Genomic DNA, 27,479 nt, shown 5'->3' on the forward strand with positions numbered 1-27,479 from the left:
GTTGAAAGAGTTAACCTTTGCAGATTCTACCAAATTCCTCAGCTAATTTTGGATCGAAACACTTGAAATTTTAGATGTAGGTAACTTGGACATGGGTAAAACTTTGTATTTTGATTTGCGAATAAAATGTAAGGAGTCAAAATTCGGGTCCAAGTTATAAAAAAATTACCTCTGAAGTCTTTACGAAATTACTCGGACAATTTTTGGTCCAAACATTTGAAATCTTACATAAAGTGTATTCGCATGTAGGGCACGTTATGTACATAGGGCCATAGCAAAGCCAGGCTGAACTGCTAGTATATATATATATATATATATATATATATATATATATATATATATATATAAGCAATCAGTAAAGATCAAGTTTATAATTAAAAAGTTTTTTAAACTTGAAGTAAATATAAATATTGATATTTATATAGTAATACCCACCAAATAAAAAAGCTCAATATAACCAAGATAGGAAATAGAGCTTGTTATAGAAAAATAAATATTTAAGATTGTAAATTTTATTTTACATGAATTTCTTGTTCAACAGGATAACCAAAAGTTTAAGGAAATTTCAATATATCTTATTTGGTTATCTTGTCGAACAATAAATTCATGTAAAATATAATTTACAGTCTTAAATATTTATTTTTCTATAACAAGCTCTATTTCCTATCTTGGTTATATTGAGCTTTTTTATTTGGTGGGTATTACTATATAAATATCAATATTTATATTTACTTCATCCTTTAGTAACCTTTGTAGCAATATTGTATTGGTTATTTGACTGCTCTTCAGGGATGAAAAAAAAAAATCAGCATAATATTCCAGAACAAAATAAAAGGAATATTATGCTGATTTTTTATTATATAATAGAAAAATCTTATTGAAAATTAATTTAAATTCTCAAAAAATCATTAAAAACGTGTAAAGAAGATATACAGAATTTTTAATTATCCGACAAGGTGTACAGATAAAATAGAAAGACCTTATTTAGCAGAGTTTCAAAAATGTGGAATTTTGAAAATGCAAGTCTTCTAATCAGAGGAAAGAGGTTTGCAAAATATACAATAGATTTTGCAGATTAATGCATTAAAGGAAACTAAAAATATAATTTGAATCGTATTTGCATAAAAAAGTTAGTGAAAGTTTATATGGTTTCATAATAATTATGAAAGCAGAAACAAGGAAAAAAGTTGAAGTATAAAAGGATTTGGTAAAAATCCATTGAATAAGGAGGTATCCCAAGAAACCTTTTGTCATTCTCATCAATGGAGTACCATGGCATCTATAATATAAATCTCACCTGTCTGTTTAAATGTATGAATGTATGTATGTTTCGCAAAAACTTTCAACAGTAGCGACGGATTTTCACAAGATCGGTATCATTTTGAAGCTCGACCCTTTGGACAACAAATATCGAAAAATTGGCCAAAAACATTAATTCCTTCACCCTCAACTGGAAACTTTTCTAAAGGGAGAGGTCGCTTTTTTCGCTGATATTTTTGAAAGTCATTCTCTTTTCAATTGTTTAGCCTTAATTTAAACCTTCCGGTTTGGTGATGGGTACAACAGCTAACGAGTCACTTTGTTTTTTTCACTTTCTTTTCCCCCTTTGCGGTATGGGTTCGAGCCTGCCTACCTACTACCACTTTTTTTTTTTCCTCAACACACACCTCCAAACACCTGGTCAATGCCAGGTACCCAGGCTAGTTTGATTTAAAAAAAAGAATAAAACAAGAACAAAGAAAGGAGAAGTTAAAAGTAGGATGAAAATGAATAGGACATATTTCCAAAGCAAGTGCTCGTCTGAGCTCTAATTTATGTCCTCCCCTTGCCAAACTTTCACGAAAAGCATTCGTCTACCTGAAACCACTCTCAATAATTCTCCCCACTCTTTATCTGTGCCTAAACCTAAACGTAGATTCCATTAACAGAGTTTCTTTCTTAGAACTGCACACCTGTGAAACTCTTCCGTTTACCTGTTTTCCATCTGAGTACAATTTGATTGTCTTCAAGTCCAACGTAAACAAATTCTTGATGAACCGTCCCCTTAAGTTATCCAATTTACAAAATTTCCACTACTAACGATTACTATAATATCCCACTGACTACTTTACACTCAGTAACCCTTATCCTCGAGTGGCCTCCGAGCCTTGATAAGTAGTGACCCCATGTAAAAACAAAAATTTACCATTACCATAAAATTTATAAAACGTGTACAAGGTAAAAGGAAGGCAAAACATAAAAGAGGGAAAGAAAAAAAAAGGAATTATATATAATAAATATTGAATAAACTTGCAAAAGAAAATATGAGTGAGGAAAATCATATCTCGCATAAAAATATATACAGGAGGTGGAGGAGGAAAAAACAATATTTGTATATCTCATGTAGAAAATATACATGAGAGGGAGAGGGCATATATATATATATATATATATACACACATATATATATTAGGGATGTACCGATTAGCAAATTGGCCGATTAATAACTTTTCTAATGCTGATTTATCAGCAAATTTTGTTATAAATGATACTGATATTAATTAAATTATATTTTAAATGAAGACAAGTTAACTCCCTTTTTTGCTTGCCAGTGAAAATCTCTCAAAGAGACATGCATTATCTACACCATATTATCAAATAACAGGCATGCCGCACTTTTAACACATAAACTTTTACGACTGCACTAAATCTGAGACAAATAGATGTAAGCATATGGAAAATTCCCCTCCTTTCTCTTCCTGTCGAATTAACATTATTATTTTTTTTATTTAAATCAAATGTCAAAGAAAATTATTACTTCATCTTGCAGTTTTCATGTTGAAGAATTGTACAGTAAATTGCGATGATGTGTGAACTGAAAATAAAGCATTCTTCATCAGTCATACTCTTGTTCCTTATTTTTAGGCTCTTTCTACCATTACATATATATTTTTTTTTTTTTGGTTTATATAATGTATATTTTATTGAGATGAGTTACTCATTAGATATCAGACGTAAGTAATTTTAATAAAAAAACTAACTAAATATTGACAACAACTTAATAAATAATAACTGGGATTTTATAAACATATTACACGTGAAGGTGGTCATCATCATCATCGCAATGGAAAGGTTATAATGTTTATATACGATGTGAAGATTTTTATCATTCTAACATTATGTGCCAATCAAATATACAAATAAATTTATTAAATCATTTAAAAAAAAAAAAAATGTTAACGATTTCTTTTTTTATTTCTCATATATATATATATATTTTTTTTTTTTTGTTTTCCAGACTGGATCAGATGGCAACAGTTACTCATTAGCAAGAGTTATCGCGGATTATTCTGCAATTAAAGAAGATGAAATCTCAGTCAGTAAAGGAGAAAAGGTTCAAATTCTGACCACCAATCAGAACAACATGTTCCTTGTCCACAGAGCTGCCAATGAAGTTTCTCCGGCAGCCGAAGGATGGATTCCTGGTGTTGTTCTTGGACCAGTCGACGAAGGTGGCAGTCTTAAGTATGTTCCAATATTTATTGCATTTCTTTCAGTTGAAATTTAAGAAAAAAAATGGAAAATATTCATCTTCAGGAAATTGGACAGCTGTTCTTTTGTTCTGTTTTGTCTTTGTTTTTCTTCCTCTTATATACTATGGTGGTGGTAATCCCTGGCATGACTTGAGATGTTTGGAATTAAGTCAAAATGATGTTTGTATACACGATTATAGCTTCTTGGCGTCTGTCAAACGTATGTGTAATAAATGGCATGTAAGAGAAGAAAAAAGAAACCGAAGAGAAGAACAATTGTCCAATTTCTTGAAAAAAAAAAAAAAAAATGTTGTTATTGTTGCTTTTTTTTTTTTTTTTTAAATATCATTTTTGATGATTCTACATACAAAGGCAATATTAGTATTATGATTCAGAATTTTTGAGGTGAGGATTTATAATTTGTATTCTTTGAATTATTCAGACTACTATTCTCACCTTGAGCAAGGATCTGCGGTGTAACCGATACAGTATTAAATAAAAATTCAGTTCTAAGCAACACTCATCTGGAGGTTAAAGGTTCGATCTTCAGTGCGGGCGATATTAAGAATACAATTACAAATTACTTAAGACTTCTACCTGGTCATGGCCGACGAAATGAGAGCAAGCTACGCCCCTGGATTAAATAAAGGGTTCTGTTTGAAATTCTGTACAGATTGCAGAGTTCGACAAGATATACGTGGAGAAGGTTGGAAATTACATCGACCAAAATGTTACGAGAATAACACTCAAGATGAGAACAGTAGTCCGAATAATACAATATTCGTATTGTTTATTATTTTAATGGTAGGAACTCAATTGAAATCTAATCTATGGTCTCCCCCTCCTTCCCTTTTAAAGCATTCACAGCAAAAACTCATCTTGCTACCACAACTGCAAAGAACTTTTCTATCTTCTACTGTATACTTAAAACAAAACACAACTTCCATGAACAAAATTTCTTTCCAAGAAGTTTCCATCTGTAGAACACAGTAACATGAGATTGCTTCTCTGTTAACTACCACATGGTCGTCTTCAAGTCCAATGTCGACAAATACTTGCTGAGCCATCTTCTTAAGTAATCAAATGCTGATTTTTTTTTCGTCCATCGGTTTCAATCTTCTCAGTGTTGTTCATCAGCCATTAACCATTGTCCTTAAGTTGCTTTTGACCTTGGGAAATGGTAACTTATTATTTATCTTATATATCTATAAAAGTGAGAACGTGTGTGTGTGGGTGCGTGTGTGGACACTTCTCAACCTATATACTCAACAAATTTTTAATCTACAGATTTGAAATTTGATATATAGGTTATTCAGACATGTGGAAAACTTTACAATCTGTTTTCATCTGGAAAAATGGGCTGCTAAGGGGTCAAAATTAGAAAATTGGTACGTGGGGTTGTCGGATTTTTATCTATTTGTCAACTGTTTCATGACTGCCCATGTGCAGTTGAGAAACATGACAGCATCTTTATGTTAGGAATTAAATTTTTAGAAAAAACTTTGCAAATGTCAAGCTGGTCTAATGGTTATCGTACTTGACTCAATGTTTTTAGATTTTGGTTTCGATTGCTGCTCGAGTATTTTTTTTTTTACTTATAATGAGTGAAGTGTTTAGATCAAAATAATACATGCACACACATGCTTCAGTTTCTGCATTAATTGAAATATAATATTTATGCATATTTTAGGACCGGGTAATGCCGGGCGGCCTGCTAGTATATTTATAAAAGTGAAAATGTGTGTGTGTGAGTGTGTGTGTGTGAGGACACTTCTCAATCTATATACTCAACAAACTTTTGATCTACAGACTTTAAATTTAGTATGTAGGGTATTCACGACAGAAACTGAGATATGTGTCTACAAGTATTATGTTTTTTCTAAACAGTTCACTTCTTTTAAGTAAAAAAAAATAAAATACTCGAGCTGAAACCAAGACCTTTAAATTAAAAAGTTTTCCACATGTCTGAATTCTCTATATATCAAATTCAACAAAAATGAAAGTAAAAATATTCCCAAGCAATGTCAGGTCGGGACAGCTAGTCACCTTTTTTAAAAAATTTTGTTTGTTTTTACTTGGGAGTCACCCCTTATCAAGGCCCGAAGAGAAGTAGGGCTTGCAATAGAATAATAACCTTTCTGTGATATTTCAAATCATTTACAAGTAAATTTAACTGTTTTTTTTTTTTAATATTTTATTTTATTTTTTTTTTTCAGGAAAACTTCTTGGCAAATGTTTAAGCTTCGTAAATCTAGTTTCAAAAAAGAAGTTGATGGAAAAAACAGTTTAGAAAGAAAAAGTCGAAGTTTAGGACGCGATGGAAAACTACCCTCTTCAACATCAAAGGTAAGAAAAAAATGTCCTTTTTATCTCAATTAGATTTTAATACATTTTATCTATATAAAAGACGAAAATTGCCTGTCTGTCTGCTAATTACTTTGAGACTATTTGGTCTACACCCTTCAAATTTTGTTATCGTGAGAGTATCTGTGCAACCTACACCATACACCATAACAACTGGACAGCAATATAACACGGGCAAGTAACTCACAATATTCTCATTGGGTGCATGTTCAGAATTCCCCCTATATTAAAAAAAAATATAAAGAAAAATCTGTATGATATATGTACCCATGATGGTGTACCTCTTTCTCTCCAAAGACATCCAGCAAATGATATCACCAGGTTTGTCCGCTCTGAGTATTGTTTTGTTGGTAGGACTGGGCTGCTTCTTTGACGGAGGTCCTGGTTGATGAGAGGATCCAGTCGGACAGGGTGCAATTATCCCCGCGTTGTTTTTGATAGAGTGTACGACTTGTTCAGCCCTGGTCTCTGAAGTCGACATCACTCAAAAGTAGAGGTTATTTCAAGCCCCCCCCCCCCAAGAAAAAGAATAACAAGTCGATAACTGAACTTATTGTATAAAAATAACAAGATAATTATTCACTTAAAGTTACAAAACTGATCATTCATAAGTTTTTGACTCAAGATGCAAATGCCCGAGGACTGGCGGCTTCTATTAGTAAAGTTGAGGCAATCGACCCTCGGTCTAAAGGCTTGTCTTGTCAGTGTGAATTCACTGGCTTGGAACCGAGTGAGACTTAAGTTAAGAGTTTTTCTTTCCGATGAATGGTGTGGATCCCCCGCAGTCAAGCAAAGTGTGTCCTCGAGGCTATTTTTGCCTTACATTATATTGAGAATTGGGTGGGCTTGACCTTGCCTCCCGATCCACAGAATTTCATTTTACAATTCTCAGTAAGCCAATCTCAGACAGTTTTTTTTTAAATTCTCAAGCTTGGAAAAAATTCTCTGACTGCCACTTTCAACAGGAGGCTCCCATTGCCTTCACCCTCCATTAGGTCTCTACCTTTCACCATCACTCATGTAAGAAGGTCTCTTCTTTTCTTGCTTCATTTACATAATGAAGGGTTTCACAAATGCCATTTTGTATAAGTAAAAATACATAAATTGGTTATCTTTTGGGGATAACTAAATTCTCAAACAGAAATTAATGGGCACTTGAATTTGTATCCGCTATTTTGTTTTTCTTACCCAAAGAAACGTATAATATCTGATCTATATTTTAGGGGACCCACAAACAAGTTCGACTACCCCAAGGAATAAGGTTAACTGTTTTTCTTAATAAGGGTGAGATGAGACTTGTCAAATTGCTAAAAGGCGTCATTTCTTACATTTTTTCGAGATATCTATAATCTAAGATGTCAGTTTTTTTAGCTAGTGTGTTTCTCTCCTTTATCAATTCATTATATCCACAAATAATTGTGTGTGTGTGTGTGTGTGTGTGTGTGTGTGTATTAAATCAATGCCATAACAACCTTTCTTAACATCATCATCACCATCCTCATCATTATTATTGTTACGTCCAAATTGATCAGTATCCGGAAAAGTTTTCTGCTTTTGGTGAACTAACAAGTCACATGATAGAAATATTTGTTGACTTGAAGACAAGCACTTTTATTCATTTTCATTTGTTTTGTATGAATCAGATGATTCTGTTGTTGGCATTCATGTCCCCCAATATCTTCCTAGTTAGAATTCCTTCTAGAAAGACACAGGGAGGGATCACTTGAAGGTTGCCAACATCCCTAAGCGTTTCCATTGAATGAACAGAACTTGAACCAGACACCCAGGTTGCCAGTTCTGTATTGTTAACCACTTAGCCACCATCACTTCCTCTTTACTGCTGTTCAGCCCTAGAAGGTTCAATTTCCTAGTCTTGACTTTCTTTCTGAAAAGGGGTTAATTTATTGCTAATTGCCTGATATCTTCTTACCGGGATATACCGACACTGTTGCTAAGACATTTTTTTGTAGGTTAGAGTGCATTTATACTAGTGCACTATTTTTTGAAAACTTCACTTAACTGTGCACCTAACTTTCTTGAGAAGGGTGTAAATGTGACATATAGTGTTCACTGTTTATACAGAATTTGTGCATTACTGGTGCTATCTTCTTTTTCTATCTAACATATAAAGTTATCCTGTGTGATTTTAAAGGTTGGACTTAAATAGCATTTAAACTGATATATTAAAGTTTAATTTTGACTAGCCAATTTTTATTTATTATTGTTGTACCATGTTATTAGCACTATAATAACATACTTCGCTACAGCTTATTTTTAAAATTATGTAACCCCGCTCACACAACAGGGAAAATGAAAATGCTTTTCAATTATGACTGAAAAAAAAAAATACATCCAAATCATCAATTTTTATTGGAGACTAATAAACAGTTATCTAACTAAAATTTTCTTTCTGTTTTCTGTATAAGTTTAAAAATTATGCAAAAAGAAAATAAATAAATAAAATTACTTAATTGGATAATGCCGGGCAGAAAAAGCTATTTTTTTTTTATGTATTGCTTTTCAATTGATAAAAACTATGTTATCTATATTAATGACAAACATCATTCATGTCTGAGATTATATTTTTCTACTTTTTCTACTTAATGTTGTATTGTGTGTTTTTTTTTTGTTTTTGTTCTTTTTTTTTTTTTTAGATGCCCAACTCGGACTTTGTGTATGAAGTCCCACCCACCATCCAGCAACCCTTGACCAATGTAACAGTGAATGCTGGAGAAGTAGCTGTGCTGACTTGCCGTATCTGCGGTCGTCCCCGGCCTAACATCACCTGGAAGACTCCAGACTCTCAGACTATCATCCCAAGTGTTAAAATTGCAATAAGCTACAGCGATGAAAACAATGAGGCAATGTTACAGGTTTGTCGGATTGATTTGTTACATTGTAAAGTATATTTTTAGGTCCACTAGTTTTACCGTAAATAATTGGAGTTGTATTCTCAGTGCAAGAATCTATCTGTATTAACTGTGAATTGTTTTAAGCTGTTTATGTAAGATCATGCCATCCTCCTCGGCAACCACTGACCCTAACACTATTTGACATGATTCTTATCTCCTTCATCTTCTCTTCTGTTCTCATTCTGTATCATCTTAGTAATCACTCTGGGTGCAAACACTGGTTTACAAGTATAAAAAAAGTAAAAAAAAAACACAAACACTGGAAATGGACAACTGGTGCAGTTTCACGTCTTAACATTTGTTTCGAACACGCCAATGTCATATCAAAGACCCTAATGTTGATTTTATATGTCGGGCCTTTCTTTGATTGCTCTATGGAAAATTAATCCAGGCAGGATAATGTAATTTCTGAAAGAAAATAAATAAATTGATAATTTTTAGTTCATAACAATGTAATGCAACAATCAGTAGGAGAAACACACGGATGAGAATTAAATATTGACTTAGACCAAATTAGAGGGGGGGGGTCGGTCTTTGTCACATGCAATTAAGCATTAACATTTATTTATTTTTTATTTTTTTTTACGATATAGAATATTTTGGTTTCTTTGTAGTTCAGCAGTGCAAAATGTCTTCAGCAAAAACAAAGTTTATATACCTACATATATATGTATATACATACATTTATATATGTATGTATATAAACAGAGTTTATATATATATATATATATATATATATATATATATATATATATATACATAGATACACACACACACACACACACACACACACACATATATATATATATATATATATATATATATATATATATATATATATATATATATATATATATATACTTACATTATTGGTCCCCTCCCCACAAAAGGAGGGTGGACCTGTAAATTCACTCTTGTCCATTCGTCTGTCCGAACTTTTCTCAACAACTACGCCTTGGAATTTTAAAAAATTTTATCACAAACATTAAGCATGATATGAGTAAAAAAGTAACAGAACGGTTTTTTCTGGGAAAACTCTGGTTGCGCCCCTAATGGTGTCTTTTCGGTTAAAATAGCTAAAATTGATACTTTTCTGCTTATTAAAAAAAATTGATGCCTTGGATTTTTATAAAACTTTCTGAAAAGTTGTAACTAACTGATTTCTATATAATTTTGTTTGTCTATAATTCACAATAACTCTTGGGTGTGCCCCAGGGGAGCTCTTTTAGGGCTAATAAATACACTCCACTTTTGGGACTATTTTACTATATTTGTCCAAAAATTTTCTGTGTATGTCTATTTAGAAAATTTTGCATGGTGCTGAACTCAAATTAAAATATGTTAAAGCCTTGAGGACTTTTGGGGCTAAATGGGAGAAGGGAGGCAAATGATAAACTCACTGTTTTAAAAATATTACATTTTTTACAAGGAAAGGGATGTAATTATGTCTAAAAGTTATTCTTTGCTTTGTTTGATTTCACTCATTTGTGACATGAAGTTAAGTTTTAAATTTACCCTTTTTTTTTCAATATAGAATATCAGTGTTTATGAAATAATTGTTCTGTAGTTGACATTGATTTATAAATTGTCTAAATTCAATGAGAAGAATGTTAAAACTGAATAGACTGACAATTTTCGTCTTTTATATATATATTGTGTATATTTAGGTATCATTTGTTCATTTAAGCAAACATTGTTAAAAATAACAAAAAGCTTCTGTTTAATTATATCTTTTTATTTTTTATTTTTCTTGTGTGAAAAAAAATTCCATATGTGTCACGAACGTTTTTGTTTCTTCATCGAATCATCGTTGTTTGAATAAAGCAAATGAACAGGAAAGCTGGAAGAAAAAAAGGTTGGAAATTCCTGTCTTTTACTCCAAACTCCTTTTCTTCAGCTTTCTTGTTCGTTTTTTTTTTTTTTTTTGAGATTTAATGATGATTTGACAAAGAATCGGAAACGTTTGTGATACATATTGAACTTATATTAATTTTTTTTTTTTTTTTTTTTTTAGATTTGATCAGAAAAAAAAGCATAATAAAAAAAAATCGAAAAAGTTATAAAAAGGAATTTACTGTTTGAAACACTCGATAACAATTTAAGATTTAACGGTTAGAAAGACCAGACGAGTGTGAAATTGTTTTTAATAAATATTGCTATTTTAAAAAAATAAAATTGAAATTTCTTTTTTCTTTCAAATTTTCAAATACTAAAATATTCGTCTTCAGGAAATTGGACAGTTCTTATGCTTTTTTTTTTTTTAAATTTTTATTTTTCTTCCTCTTATATGCCATGCTGGTGGTGGTAAGTCCTGGCATGTTTGAAGTTAAGTCAAGGATGATGTATATGTTCGATTACAGATTTTTGGCATCTGTCAAATGCGTGTTATAATTAAAAGAATGTTATAATTATGTTTGCTTGAATACATATATATATTAGTGATGGGACGATCCCAATATTTTTACTGATTCCATGCTAAATTCCCGATTCCAATACTATTACCGATTCCGATTCTTAATAAATCTCTAATTATTTAACTATAAGATTGTTATTTCCCTGACTTTCATAAAAACACATGTTAAATATGCAGATATTTTCCTAAACGTCAAAATACACTTGTGATGGATGATCTATCAGTTTTAGCTTTATGTGTAATTTAAAATTAATTAATATTTATTATTTCATCATTATTATCAGCAATGGAAGATTTTGCTTTAAACAAAATCAAATAAAAAAGGACAATTAAAAGAATCGATTTGGCATCGGAAAATAGGCATCAATATTTCCGATTCTGATACCCCGAAATGTTTCGAATTTTATGATTCTCGATTCTGATTAATCGTCCCAACACTAATAGATATATCTAATAGATTTGTGCTGGTGAGAAACTTGTCTACAACGGAAAACGTTTTCTTTTTTTTTTTTATTCACAGCTATCAGATGTGACAATGGCGGATGATGGAGAATATTTGTGTGTCGGCAGCAGCGAACTCGGGACCGTCATGACGAGAGCAACCCTCACAGTTATTGGTAAGTATTTACTCGACATCAAATTTTTCTGGGGAATCCTTTGAAATAACCAGATAAAAACACAAAATTGGATTTATAAGACCATCAAATCCAACCTTGGTTGCCAGTATCCGTGGTGCAGTGGATAGAAGCATTGAGCTCCAGGTGAGCATTGTTTGAAGATAGCAGTTTCAATCCTACCCAAAGCAGGCCAGAGGATTAGTTGACCAAAACCGTGATGAGACAACAACAACTATGGAAGGCAGTAATTACTGAGGATACAGTTGCATGACTTAGCATTCCCATTCCGTTGCAGTTAACCACCTGAAGAAGGCCAGAGGATGAGTTGGTCGAAACCTGGTGAAACAACAACTATGAAGATGAGGATAACAGTCTGCAAATAAAATGTGTTCTTTTGTTTTATTACATCATGCCAATGAAGGGGGGGCACAAATTTTCAACCCCATGCATAGGAGTACTCACTTCAATCTCACCCTCGAGAATATTGTCCCTTTGAGGCTGTGGGTGATGATCATTGATGCCTTAGGATGGGATCATGGTGGCTGCACCATTCTTCCCCTTTGAGCCTTACTTCAGGTAGATGTGTGATCAGATCAGAGACACCGGAGTGGTAGTACCTGTTAGGGTCCCAACTATGGGTTAAATAGAATACGACTTAAAAAAACAAATATACTATATTAAAAAATCGTTCTTCAAAATCACCAGATTCGGCATTAAATAACCTGAAAAGGGTTGATATGCCGTAAAACAAAACAACCAACCAACCAGAGACACCTGATCTGATCAATTAACTGGTCATATCATATCCTAGTATCTATAAGTTCATCTTCAACGATATTATTAAATCTGAGCCTCGAAAAGAATCCAGACTTTAGTATTATTCTTATTCACAAATAGATACTAGACATGTTTTTTGCTTTATTATCCTGTACCTCCACAAGGCTACCATTCATTCATAGAGTATTGTTGCTGAATCTGCTACTAGTCTCTCACTCCTAGACAGGGTTCAAAAAAGAGTCGCCAACCTAATAAATCCCACACTGTCAACTAAACTCTGACCTCTATCTTATCGACAAAATGTTGCATCCTTGTGCCTATTTTACAAATATTTTCATGGAAAATACTCAGTGGTTGATGGGCAGAAATCAGAAGCGCACAGTATTAATGCTGGAGTCCCTCAGGGGTCCATCCTGGGCCCAACTCTTCCTGATCTACATCTCACTACTGATGCAATTCTCTATATAAAAGCCAAGTCCATCCAAGGATGGAGTATTGTTGCCACATTTGGGCAGGAGCAGCTAGAAGTAGGTTATCCTGCCTTGACAGAGTACAAAATAGACTTTGCAGATTAGTAGGGAATGCCCTTTTCTCTTCCCTGCAACCTCTCTCCCACAGAAGAGACATTGTGAGCCTGTCTTTGTTTTATTGTTATTTCCATGGTAAGTGCTTGTCTGAGCTCCAATCTCTGGTCCCCCCTCGCCAATCTTTCACGAAAAGCACTCATCTAGCTGAAACCACTGTCAATAATTTTCCCCACTCTTTGACTGTGCTTTAGTCAAAATGTAGATTCCATGAATGAAGCTTCTTTCTTAAAACTGCACGCCTGTGGAACTCTGTTCCGTTTGCCTGTTTCCCAGCTGACTATAACTTGGATTTCAAGTCCAACATAAACAAATTCTTGATGAACCGCCCCTTAAGTAATCCAATCTACCAAATTTCCATTACTAACGATTACTACGATACTATCCCATTCATTACTGTACACTCAATAACCCTTATCCTCGAGTGGCTTCCAGGCCTAGATAAGTGGTGACTCCTATGTAAAAAAAAAAAAAAAAAAAAAAAAATCAACTCAAAATACTTGTTCCCCCTCAATGTAAATATCCCTAACTAACCTGATATGCAGTAAAATCCAACCTCTACACTGCTGGAAAGATCCCTAAAATGCTGGAAAGCCTTCTATTCAAATAGTTTCTTCCTTTTAACTGGTACTGACATGCAGAAGTTCCCCGACTGTACTGACATGCAGAAGTTCAAATATCATGTGAACAGATATTTTGCTGTTCAACTCCCTACATAGTATCCCTGCAAATTTGGTTCCTTACATCCAAGTGGCATTGTGTTTTGTTTGGGGTGAAAAAGCAGTAAAAACAATGAAATTACACACTGTTGGTAGGGCTACAAATTCATATCTACACCAAAAATTAGGGAAAATTATCACATAGGATTTAAATTAAAAATAAAAATCAATTTTGTATTATACCAATCCATCATTCATTATTACTTGGTTAAATGATAGATCAGGGGTCGGCAACCTTTTTTGGAGCATGATAGGAGGAGTACCAAACAGCTTTGGCTAAATTGTTTATGGAGGACAACAATGTTATTAAACATGCAAATAAATTTTCCGTGCGTTTCAATAAAACAAGTATTAAATATTTTAAACAATATCACTTACACTACTACAAGATTATTAAAAAAAAAGAAAAAGAAAAATTACAACTACAGTAGAAACTTGAGATATGGCATTAAAAATTTGTAACAAAATACAGTACATTATATCATGCACATGTATATAATTAAATAACATTATAAATAACACTGTAAGGTAGGGCAAATAGTGTAACAAGGAGCCCGGAAAACATTGTATTCCTCATCATAATCTGAAAAAACTGTATCCCAGGGCCACTGTATCCCAGGGTTCTACTGTATATTTTACAAAAAGAATCTTTATTTTACTGCAGGACTAAAACAAATGATTATTACAATCAACAAAGATCAAAGTGTAGTATCTGTTCTTCAGATGCTGCACTTCTATTTCTTGTTCTCTTTCGGTGGAGGAGAAATCCTTCACGACTGAGACAATTTTTACTTTTGTACCTTTTCTCCACGTTAAAAAACGACCCTGGTGTCTAACTCTGTCCCGTGGGGAGGCATAGTAAATAGGTACAATCAACAAAATAAAACAGATTCATTTCTACACCAAAAAACAATTAGAAACATACAATTAATAGCAAACTAAAATTAAAATGCATTAAAATGGAGAAACAAATTTGCCTGTTACAGTTGCACACACAAATCTAACACACACACACACACACACACACACACACACACACAAACAACTGTTTATTTAGGTTTAAATATTGACAAATAAAAGTCCAAATCAAAAACACGTTTTCTTGTAAATTTAAATAAGAATTTGAATTTTGACACGATATATTCAACTATTACTATGGTTTGGTTCGTTTATATTTCTATGGTGCACTGGGTAAGGTGATGAACCAAATAAAATTCACTTGAGCCAGATTTGGTCCATGGGCCAGAGGTTCGCAACCCCTTTGATAGGCATTTCTTTTTTTTTTTTTTTTTTTTTTTTTTAATCACATTCACCCCTAACAAAGCATATCGCCACTTGGACATAAGGAGCTACTGAGAGCATGTCTAGGAAAGATTGACAAGATGTTGGTTTATGTTACATTTAAACTTCTGCATATCAGTACAGCCAGGGAAACAGGTAGCAAGAAGGGAATTCCAAAGTCTAGTTGTTTGAGGGTAGAAACTATTAGAGTAGAAAGTTTTCTAGCATTTAGGGACCTCAGCAGTGAAATGGTGTGATTTTGTCGGGGATATGTATGTCGAGGGGGCACAAGTGCAACAAGTTCATCAGAGCACATTCCATTAAAATATTTGTAAAACAGGAACAGGGATGCAATGCTGAGGTGATGGGACAGAGGTTGGAGCTTAGTTGACAAAGTGTGACCTATTAGATTGAAGATTCTTTTTTAGACCCTCTCTTCTTTCTCACTGCTTTACGTGTAGTTTTTGCTCTTATCAATAGTGGATTGGTAAAGTACAATAAAACTGATTTTTATTTTTTTATTAAAATTCTACTCAATAATTTTTCCTAATTTTTTGTGCAAATACTTATTTTATACCCAATGTGTAAGTATATTAAAGAGTTTTTCTATTAATTTGTTTGGAACAGCGATTTTCACCTGTGTCCTTATCTGTACAAGCACCCAAGTAAAGTCTTAGTTTATTTAAATTTACCTGTGATCCTTAATGACTATTTACTTTTAAATTGCAGACCGTCCACCACCACCTGGTAAACCTGTGATTCGAAGCCAAGTAGGAACAGTGGTACATCTGGAATGGTCACCACCGTTCCAATCCAGATGTGGACAGATTCAAGGATATACAGTTGAATATAGATTTTGTGGTAAGTATTGTTAGTTTATATTACATATAAACAATATATGTATACAGTATCATCCAAAACCAAGGGACAAAATTTCAGCTTTTCACAGTTGTTATTTCTAAATGGAATTAATTTGCATGTGTGCAACCCATAGAATTCCTCTCTTCACAGGGTCACCTGCCAAATATCCAACATTACTTTATAAAAAAAACAAAAAAAAAAAACAGAAAAAAACGATAATATCTTTTCTTTATGATCAACAAATTTAGAAGTCGTGCATGGACTACAAACCATTTTTTTTCATGCCAGAAAGTCTTCTACTCTAATAGTTTCTTCCCTAGGACTACTAGATTTTGGAATTCCCTTCCAGGTTCCTGCTTCCCTAATTGTACTGATATGCAGAAGTTCAAGTTTAATGTAAACAAACATCTTGCTGCAAATTATATCCTAGCTAGTAGCCCCTTACATCAGAGTGGCACTGTGCTTTATTTGGGGTGAAAAAAAAAAAAAAAAATTACCATAATAGTAAGAGTGCTTGCTAATAGGCCAGCAGACTGAGGTTCAATCCTGAGTCAAGTTATACCGAAAATTGAAAAAAATGGTACTTGTGCAACAAAGTTACTGGCATGTATACAAATAACCAAGCTGTGAAAGGTGAGAAAAAACGAGAAGAAAAAAAGGGGAGGGGAAAAAAAATGTGTCAGCGCAAAAGGAACTCTTTACAAGATGTAAGACTCTTCAATCTTCCAAACCTTTGTAAGATTGTCAGGCGACCATGTACCCTTGAATGAATTACACACATGACAGCTGATTATAGATGCAGACTAAAAAGCTTAATTTATGCAGAGATGGAAAAGCAGGAATGCAACCATATAATGTTGGCTTTGACAATACATGTCAGCGGCTTGGTGTTGAAACGACCGGCAATAAATACCCTTTCTTTTAACAGAAAAAAAAAATATATATTGTCAAATTTATTTATTTATTTTTTTTGTGGGACTTTTATTTACAATGTTGGATGTTAAAATGTAGCAACTATGTTACCCTTGATCTCCTCTTGCTAAACATTGAGCATTAGAAGAGAAGGATCAAGGGCAAGTGGAGTAAACCGTGAATTAGCGTGGCACCATCCTCTACACCTTGCTCTAGCAACAATTGAAAAAGGAGCCTTTGGGTCGTTCTTTACTATATTCGGCCACTTAGCTTTTTTTATTTATTAGTGGGGAAGGGGAAAACTACAATAATAACATACATAAAATACACTCATCAATAATTCTTTACTTCTTCACTTCTATACGCATCATATTTTTAGACAACGAAACATTTTTCCTTCAATTAACAAACAATAGGAAGGTTTTGAAATAATAATATTCATAAACTTTGTAAAAACTGAAAAAAAAAAATAAAAGAAATAATGGGCATTAACATTTTACGAAAACTAATAAAGAGTTATCCCCCTTGAGCACTATCTGTCTCTAATAGCTAAGAGTTATTGCCCTTGGATTAAACAATTAAAAGAAATAATTTAAAAAAAAATTGTTTTACTCATTATCCAACGAAGGGGTGGGGGTCTCCCACTTTGCCTTAAAGATTCAGACAGACATATGCATGGACTTGGAGTCTATATTCGAAACACCCTCCCTTGACTAGAGAATCAAAACTAGAATCAGACGACCACAACTGAACCTGCAACATAGCATTAGCTACTTATATTTTCTCTATCGCTCTCCCTTAACCCAGGACTGTACTCTAATCAACCAAATCAGTATAGATACAGCACCCTCCCTTGATACTAGCACGCAAGTACGTGTATTTAGTGACTTTAATATCCACCACAATAATTGGCTTGATTTCTCTACTTACACAGATGCAGCTGGTAGCATAACACATAGCTTCTCTATATCTCATTCTCTATCCCAGACAGTTACGTTTCCGACTCGTCTCCCAGATCGACAGGACCAACAAGCCTCACTTCTAGATCTATTTCTGATTACAGTTCCCAATGATTGCGTAACAAATGCCCATAACCCACTGGGGAATGCTGATTATGTTGCGATAATGGTAGAAATCACCCTAAACTCTCGACATAAAGCTGAAGAGCTATTACTCAAAAAGACAAGGTACTATATGAAGGCTGAGTGAGGAGCTATCAGGAATCTCATCAGATACGCTCCATCTGCTAGAATTGAAACCAAAACATATAGCTCTCCAGCCTTATCCTTTAGCATACCATCTAAATCCATACGCATACAAAAACTGCTAAAAATTGTAATTTTTAATTAGTGGATGCACAGAAAAAACTAGTATGGTTGACTTACACCAGACCAAGGTCAATATATTTTTTTTTTCAAATTTGACCCCTTGCTGTTATTTTACTGGCTAAAAACCAAATTTGAAGTGTCCTATAGGTCCAAATACTCTATATATCAAATTTCAAATCTGTAGACCAAATAATTAGAGGTTGGTAGAGACTTATCACATACACACACTGACAAGTTCAATTTGATATATATATTTTAGAGAGAGAGAGAAATATTTATGTGTGTTAGAATGTTTCATGTTAAATTCTATACAATTATGCAGAATGTAGAAACTATGCATAAAATAATTCAGCATAATAGTGAAATGAGAACAATTATCTAATAAGAAAGTATAAAAAATTGAATAAGTAATTAATGCTCATTTCGAAGGAATATGCAAATTTGTTAACCTTCATGTAGTTGCACACATATCCATCCAAGTATATTAAGAAGAATGTTTTCATAATTTTTAAATAAAAAAAGTAGGCTTTTAATATCAATGCCAGAGCGAGAAAAAAACTCAACTTGATAGATAGATAGGCAAGAGTAAATTTTATTTTCAGTGATTCCCCAGTTTTTCAGAATTTCTTTAGCTTTATTATACATCTGATTAATTATTTTTTCTTCTTCAAATTTAAGCTTGTCTTTCTGTAATATTACATTTAATTAGAACATTTTCATTTTAAATCCTATGAAATTATGCAGAATATAGAAACTATGCATAAATAGAATTCCACGTAATTATGCAATAAAAAACAATTATCCAATAAAAGACCATAAAAATGAATAAGCAATTAACACTCTTTTTCTTTTTTAAAGGAATATGCAAATTACTGGATCTTCATATAGTCGTTCGCATATGCATGCCTGAGTATATTAAAAAGTTTGTTTTAAAAATTTTTAAATAAAAAAGTAGGATTTTAATATTAATGCCAGAGTGAGAAAAAAAAATAGATTTATTTGTTTTTGTTTTGCAATAATTTTTGAATGAATTCAATTATTTATACAAACGTGCATTTTTACCTAAATGTGAGTTGGGAATAAGTTTCCTTTTTACCAATTTGGTACCCCCAAATGAGGAGCGGCATATATATTGTTTAAAAAATAATTATTCACTAACATGTGTTTTGTCGTTTACGACTCATCAGAGTGACTAATTCTAGCCGAATTATATATATAAAATTTTTATTTGTTTTACTTAAGCATTAATGTCACTATACATTCATGAACATGTTTTGGTCAGCCAGTTACTAGTAACTAGAGACCTCTTCAGGCAATATTGATTATACACCTTTATATGTACATGTAAAACAAATAAAAAGTATACTCTGCTCTACTTCGGTATTGAGCATTCTTGTATTGACTTCATAACTTCAGTGGTCATTTTACTTCTGGAAAATATTAACCTGGAATTTGGCTTAATGGTTAGCGAGGAAGACTAATTACCCTACGTTTTCGAGTTCGATCCCACCTCTCTATCTTTTTGTTTTTATTTCATCCTTGTGTCAATATCCTCCAACCGGGCAAAAGTTAATTACCAACTTATTGAATTCACTATACTCTTTTTTTTCACGTTCTTCTCCTCCTTCACGGTACAGGTTTTTTTTTTTTTTTTTTTGCTCAACACACGCCTCCACACACTCGAGCAACCCCGCTAATATTATATATATATATATATAGAGAGAGAGAGAGAGTAGTTAATTATTTTTAAATCTACAAACACGCACATATATATATATATAAATATATATATATATATATATATATATATATATATATATATATATATGTCCTTATGTAAATATATATATATATAAATAAATGTATGCATGTAAATATATATGTGTATACATAAATGTATGTATGTATATATACATACATTTATATATATATAAATGTATGTGTATATATATATATATATATATATATATATACTCGGATTTTTTTATTCAAAAGTAATGGACTAATGAATTCAACGAGGTTGTTAGATAGTGCTCAATAAAAAGAGCTGATAATACTAATATAATCTATTTATTGTATATTTCAATACAGATAAAAGTGCACCCAATAGAATGTTTTACTTTGACCATTTTGCAGTAAGAATAATCTATTTATTCATTGAACTCTTGAATAGTCAAGTCGCTGCCTGATGATATCTGTTGTTTGATTGAAACAAGTGGCTATTTGTAGCAGCGGGATGTGAGCATGTTAATATAACAATAAACAAGTAGATATATATATATATATATATGGTTGTTAAGCTGGATTAAATCCAAAAATATAAAAATAGAATTCTATTTATATATATATATATATATATATATATATATATATATATATATATATATATGTATATATGCATATATGCATGCATGCATATGTAGTTATGTGTGTATGAGCAAAGATGTTTCTGTGGATATTAATATCACACCTGTTACAGGTAGACTTGTGGCTTTGAATGACAACAAAATATCGTTTATTGTTCTCAGCTGTTACCACAAAACAGTTGTTTACTTTGATAATTTACTTTAAAAATGCAGTTTATTCAAAAAGTGGTTAAAAAATTGGAGGTGCCAAATTTCAATACAGATAAAAGTGCACACAATAGAATGTTTTACTTTGACCATTTTGCAGTAAGAAAATATTTCAAAAGTAAATTTTTTTGTTATGAAATTCGCTCCAGACAAGGTATGAAGGCACTTGATGTAAATAGCTTTAAGGAAAAAAATAAATAACAACCAACGATATGTGTGGGTTTTTATAAACTCCTTATGAGGACTGATGTGCTGTAAATGTGAACACTGATTCAATATAAACATACACCCCTTCCCCCAACAAGCACATAAATACATTTCGACTGCTGACTCTCTTTCGTTTGAAGATTCTTAGTAAAGTGCAGAAACATATTTATAATTTGGTTGATCCCCACCTTTTCTTCTTCACTGCAACCTCTCTCTCAGATGTGATGTTGCTAGTCTCAGTCTTTAATATAAATACTATTATAACATATGTTCTTCAGAATTGTCTAACCTATTTCCTGCTTCTTTTGTTCAGTCTTGTTATTACACGTTGGTTTAGTGGTCTCCATGAATTCACTGTTTTGATAACTCATTGTAATCCAGCTTCTTTCCAAATTATCTCCTAATGAATTTTGTCATCATTAAATGAATCAAAGGTATTACATTTATAATAGATTGAGTACTTAGCAAATCTGTCTTTACTTCATACATTATCTCTATATAAATAAAATGAACTCATTTTTTCCCGTCTGATTTTGACCTTAATAGGATTAAAAATCAAGATATTTCATGCAAATATAATATGCACAAACAGCAGAACAATATCTGAGGTGTGTTATAGGCTTATTATTTCTCAAATTCCTCGATAATCTTAGATTTCTATACTTTTTCTGCTGAGAAGTCACGGCCAAAATCGGTTAAGATCAATGGAAGTGGTAAAATATTTTCTCTCTAATAAATTCCTTCTCCCCCTGCCACCACTTAACACCGTTTGGGGATCGTTCACAAGGAACAGTTGAGAAGAGAACACCGGTTTGGCTTCGTAGTTCTTTCATGTGAAGTTATTTAAAATCACTAAACTAAGCTGCAGTGCTCTGTGGCGTAGTGGTTAGCGTGCTGGACAATTCACATTATATTTTCACGTTCGCGCCGACCTACCGTAGTCGTTTTTTTTTTGTTTTTTTTTCCTAAATAACTGGAATGGACTTTTCTTGGTGGCCGAACTGTTAATGTTGCAGATGTTTTTTTTGTTTTTTTTCACACTTTATTTTCCTACTTTTACTCATGACTCCGGGTTTGATCCTTCCTACTTACCTACCATAACATTTTTTAAAACTCCCCCCCCCCGTCCCGGAAACAAACACTCGGGCAACGCCGGGTACCCCCGCTAGTCTTATATATAAAGTAAAGTCAGATTGTCCCTTATTACACTGACCGGAATAGCTTAATAAAAAAAAAAAAAAAAAAGCTACAGAGAAAACCTGCAGTTTGATTTATTCTGGCTATCTTAACCATTTAGACTAAGATGAAAAGGCATCTCCTGTCTTTGTGATAACCATCTTTGGTTCTTGTTAGCTCTTCACATTAAGTGGCTTCACGCCTTGTCTGGAGTGATTTTCATAAAAAACAAAAAAAAAAAAAAACAACCATAACCGTTACTCGTATTTGAGATGACTAATTGAGTTGGGTTCTCCAAATAAGAATCTCTGTATATATTATTTATGCATTACTGGATGTTTATGATAATTATCCTACTATTTAAAAATTTTGTTTTCAAGATTACCTGTGTTTGTTTAGGTGTAGTGAATTATCTATCTTTAGTATAAAGTCATTCTTGAAATAGAAAAATGTATTTCCAAACAAGAAAGAATGGCAGCATAAATCCAGTCAGAGAAAATTTGGTTGTTTTCTAAAGCCGTTCTAGCATTTTATTGGTTCGTTCTTATCATTCATGGATATAAATAAAATTGCTAAAATTTACGGGGGCACGCCTTCACACAATTTTTATTGAGTCAGAGTGAGTCTCCTCGTTGGTTTGGTTGCTTGAGGACATGGATAGAAATACGAGTCAAGAATCTGTCCTCAACAATCAGCCTAACAGTTATAAATAGAATCGCTCAAATTTATGGCGGTATACCCTCACATAACGCCAAAAAATATTGCAACAATCTGTTACAAAAAAAGTCTTTCTTATTTCCACGAGTAGCAGTTGTAAGTCTGGGAGTAAAACTCCTCAGACTTCCTGTTTACCTGTATAAATTTTGATTAAATGAAAAATCATTTTTTGGAATTAAGTTTTCCAGACTTTTTTCATATGGCCACTTTTATTGATAGTACACGCATGAAACTCTAGTCCCCTTCAAAGTAATCTCCTTTGGCTGTAATGCATTTGTGCCGTTCCAACAACTTCTGGAAAGCCCTGTGGAAGTCCACTTGTGTGAGCTTGTCAATAATCCTCATCGCAGCCTCTTTCATCTCCCCATTTGCCTCATAACAGCCTCTAAGGTTTTCCTTGAGCTTAGTAATAATCCAAAGTCATAGGGAGCAAGGTCTGGAGTGTAGGGAGGGTGAAGAATTGTCTTGATGCCCATCTTGGTCAAATAGTCTGTGATAAAGATGCAGTTATCCTTGGGACAAACTTTGCGCAAATCTTCCACATCTTCAGTTCCTAGTGAATAATTGTGTGTACAGTTCCCACACTGACATCAAAATGTGCATTTATTGTTTCTATAAACACACAACGGTCCCTATCCATGAAATTCTTTATTTGGTCAATCAACTCTGGTCTTCTGACTTCCTTACTCCTCCTGCATCTCTCATCATCTCTGCATTCCTTGAATCTCTTATGCCACTCAAAAACTGATGCTTGATTCATGCAAGATAGTCCAAAAGCAGTCTGAAACATTCCATACGTTTCAGTGGCATTTTTTCCAAGTTTAAAACAGAATTTTATCGCATATCATTTTTCTAAAGTGTCTTCACATTCAGATTACATTTTTGAAATTCACCAGCTGTGACAAGCAGGCTTTAGTAGGGTGTATTCCAATTCCTGTTGTATCTGTTCATTTGAACCTGAAATCATAATCATTGGTTAGCCATCTCATAAGATGTATAGCAATAACGTACTGTATTTTCAAAAGTTTATAATAATTTTAAATGCCTGCACAAAAAAAGCCTGGAAACTTATTTAAGGCACCTTGTAAGTTGCTTGGAAATCCACAGATGATTTGTTTATAATGGTAAAGGCTTTGTGTAGAACCAACCACACTTTTTGGTGCAACTGCTCATCTCAGTCGGTGCAATGGCTGCCACAAAACAAAGCAGATAGAAAACCTCAGATTTTACATCAGAGTTTTCCTTCTCCTACTGTCTTAACGAAGACTGAGGGTGCATCTCTCTCAGTGGATTAAACGCGCCCTCATGTACCAACCTGGAAGTTTCTACATCCCGGTGTGGTACATACAGCGCCTACCATTTTTAAATGGTCACCCATTTGGTACTGGTCAGGCTCATCGTTGCTTAACTTTGGTGACCTGGCAAGAACCGGTGTGGTAACGTCAATAGGATTTGTGTAAGAGTACATTGATCATATTAAACGGCAGTAAAACAGAGACTGTTGGACAATTTGGTGGACAATTTGGTGGACAAGTCAGGCATGAATTTTATCTTTACAAAATATGGTTGTGTTGTAGAAAGGTGTGAATGTTATTAACGATTCTGTGAGTAGCATTTTGCTGTTAACATTTTTGTTAGGGGGTGGGGGAGGATCACCATTTACATCAGGTGCTACAAATCATATGCGATCTGACAAACAAAACAAGAAAAGAAAAACAAGCAAATCATAATACTGATGAGACGATCACGAAAGTGCCCCCCTTCCAAATGATTTAATGGCAACAAGTGAAGCATGCATGGTCCCCCATGAGTGCACAGTGAATGAGGCACAAAAATATGACTAAGTTCAGCATCCTCCTCCCCATTTAGCCTCAAAAATCCCCAGGGGACGTCAAATCCTGGTAAAAATGAAGAAACGGTACAGTTTTAGGCCTTAACATATGTAATTTGAGTTCTGCACCATGCAAAAAAAAGAAATAAGTCCATCACCCCCCCCCACCCCACCCCTTAGCCCCAAAAGTCCCTAAGGCCACCATGTAAAACTGCTAAATAGACAAACACAAAAATTTTGGACAAATATTGTAAAATAATCCCAAAAATGGAGTGTTTTTATTAGCCCTAAAAGAGTGAAGTATAAACAAACAAAATTATATAGAAGTCAGTTACAAGTTTTCAGAAAGTTTTATAAAAATCCAAGGCATCAGTTTTTTTTAATAAGCACAAAAGTGTTAATTTTAACCATTTTAACCCAAAAGATAACCCTAGGGGGCAACCGGAGTTTTCCCAGAAAATCCATTCTGTTACTTTTTTACTCATATCATGTTTAATGTTTGTGCAAAATTTCAAAACATTTCACGGCATAGTTATTGAGAAAAGTACGGACAGACAAACGGACAAGGGTGAATTTACAGGTCCACCCTCCTTTTGTGGGGGGACCTATTGAAACAAAGACTATTGGACATTTATGACTGAAACTTAGACAAGACAGAGATTAAAGTTTATTCATTTCAAATATAGTTGGATTGCAGAAATAATTGTGAATTTTATTAATGATTTCATCGATAGTAAATCACTCATTTTTTTCAAAAATCAAAACAGCCAAAAAGAAAAAAGCAGCAAATAAATAACAAAACTATAATAAATATATTTGCTTTAAATACGGTTTATTTTCTTTAACCAAACACAGGTTCCAAATGTGGAGATTGGAAGACAGCAATTGCCTATGTACCCACAACTTCTCAGGTTGTCGAAGATCTTCATCCTGGTTCCACGTACCAATTCCAGGTCCGAGCAAACAATGCAGTTGGGGTCAGTGACCCAAGCTTTACGTCAGATCCGGTTACAATTCCAACAGAATCAGGTATTTAATAACTGACGTTTTCTTTTTTTGTCATCTTAATTTTTTTGTCTTGCTTCTCTCCGTCCACATATGCATTTAATGAACGCATCATTTTTCAGATTGGGTTAAACATCTCTATAAGTGTTATACCAGTGGAAGGTGTCAGCAGACAAGCCTTACGTTTCAACTCGTTTGATAGTGCTGATCATAGTAGTAATTTCGCTTCTCCCAGTCGGCCATATTTGATTCAAAGAGCGCTGGTGATTCTAAAGTAAATTGCTTTCAAAACAAAACACGATACTTTGTGATTACAGTTCAGTAGTTTATTAAAAACTGAAATTTTCTCGTTTTTGGGGTTTTGAGATGAGGATTGATAATTTTCATTTTTTGAACAATTGTTCTCATCTTGAATGTTCGTTTTACAATGTTGCAATTGATGTAAGCTCTGATCTTTAGGTATATCTTGTCCACAAGGACTCATAGCATGATAGATAAAGTGCTTGATGAAATTCAGTTGTAAGTTACACTCTTCTGGAGGTTGAAGGTCAGCAGGGGAAATTCTCAAAATACAATTGCGAATTACTTAGGACTTCTACTCGGTCATCACTAATGGAATGAAAGCATGCTAACACCATAGATTAGGGTTCCAGTTGAAATTCCGTGCAGATTACTGAGTTTGGCAGAAAGATTCCAAAGTTTGACAAAATATGCCTGAAGAAGGACTTTGCAAGAAATACCAGCTGTGGCTATTCTGCCTTCTTTTTTTCACCTTATCATCCGTTCCTCTTCTCACATCCTTTCTGCAACTCAGGTCTGATACATGTATGATTTTTTTTATTACATAGGCTAGAAAACAATTTTTGGGTTGTGGTTTCAAAAGTTCATATTTTTTTTCTTTTTGGCGAGACCTGCTTAATTTTATCGGCCAGCATCAATGATAATACCTACTTTTGTTTTTTTGTTTTCATTCCTCTTTATTTTTATAACATTTTTGTCGATGCAACCTCCAACCTTCTTCAGATGTATCTTGTTGAACTTGGGGAATCTGCACAGAATTTTTAACGGAACTCTTTATTTAACCTTCACGGATAGCATTTTTTTTAATCAAAGAGCAAAATTCATAATAAAAAGGACTATTATAAGCAGTTTTAACTGCAATAATAAATTGAATAATACCAACTTATTTGCTTAATATTATCAGCCGGTTATTATTATCTAACAGAGACTGGAATTATGACAAGCCACTTCCACTCTAAACCCTGAAAAATCTACTGATCGTTCTTTTCTTTTATATTTAGTCTGATAACAAAAAAAAAAAATTAATTCCCTCGTGTTTATTTTCAGAGTTAAGTGGCCGTGAAGAAATGGTTGGTGCGATATGGAAGGCGACATTTGACTATGACTATAACGAACTGGATGAACTTGGCAGGTGAGAAGAAAAAAAAAGTTTACAAGCTGATGTCTGAAAAACTATCTTAGTGGCTTTATCCGGATTTCTTGTGGATTGAATCTGTGTCGCCAGCTTGGATTCCATTGTTGGGTAGAACTGATGACCACAAGTGATGTAGAATATTTTAAACACTGATTTATTAATTCAACTTTCTGCTTGCCGTAAACATGGTATTTTGCCACATAATAGCATACATTTACTCGACCTGCTTAAATGCAGATTAGCATTGATGGTTCA

The 27,479-nt window shown here is 33.3% G+C and overlaps 1 protein-coding gene across 13 annotated transcripts in view; it reads left to right on the forward strand.

Moving 5' to 3' along the window:
- The window catches only part of LOC145248297 (kalirin-like), an 858,283-nt gene that overhangs the window by 809,490 nt on the left and 21,314 nt on the right, over positions 1 to 27,479 (forward strand). For 12 of the 13 annotated variants that reach the window (XM_080110176.1, XM_080110182.1, XM_080110183.1 and 9 more), the window contains 7 exons: positions 3,278 to 3,504; positions 5,729 to 5,858; positions 8,531 to 8,749; positions 11,722 to 11,818; positions 15,909 to 16,040; positions 25,640 to 25,813; positions 27,137 to 27,221. In XM_080110176.1, the coding sequence (XP_079966302.1) occupies positions 3,278 to 3,504; positions 5,729 to 5,858; positions 8,531 to 8,749; positions 11,722 to 11,818; positions 15,909 to 16,040; positions 25,640 to 25,813; positions 27,137 to 27,221 (1,064 nt within the window). The remainder of the gene's footprint in view (positions 1 to 3,277; positions 3,505 to 5,728; positions 5,859 to 8,530; positions 8,750 to 11,721; positions 11,819 to 15,908; positions 16,041 to 25,639; positions 25,814 to 27,136; positions 27,222 to 27,479) is intronic. The other variant, XM_080110185.1, reaches the window with a different exon arrangement.

The sequence above is a fragment of the Euprymna scolopes genome, chromosome 26 (genome assembly GCF_053919585.1).
Source record: "Euprymna scolopes isolate OS-2025 chromosome 26, ASM5391958v1, whole genome shotgun sequence".
Classification (NCBI taxonomy): Eukaryota; Metazoa; Mollusca; class Cephalopoda; order Sepiida; family Sepiolidae; genus Euprymna; species Euprymna scolopes.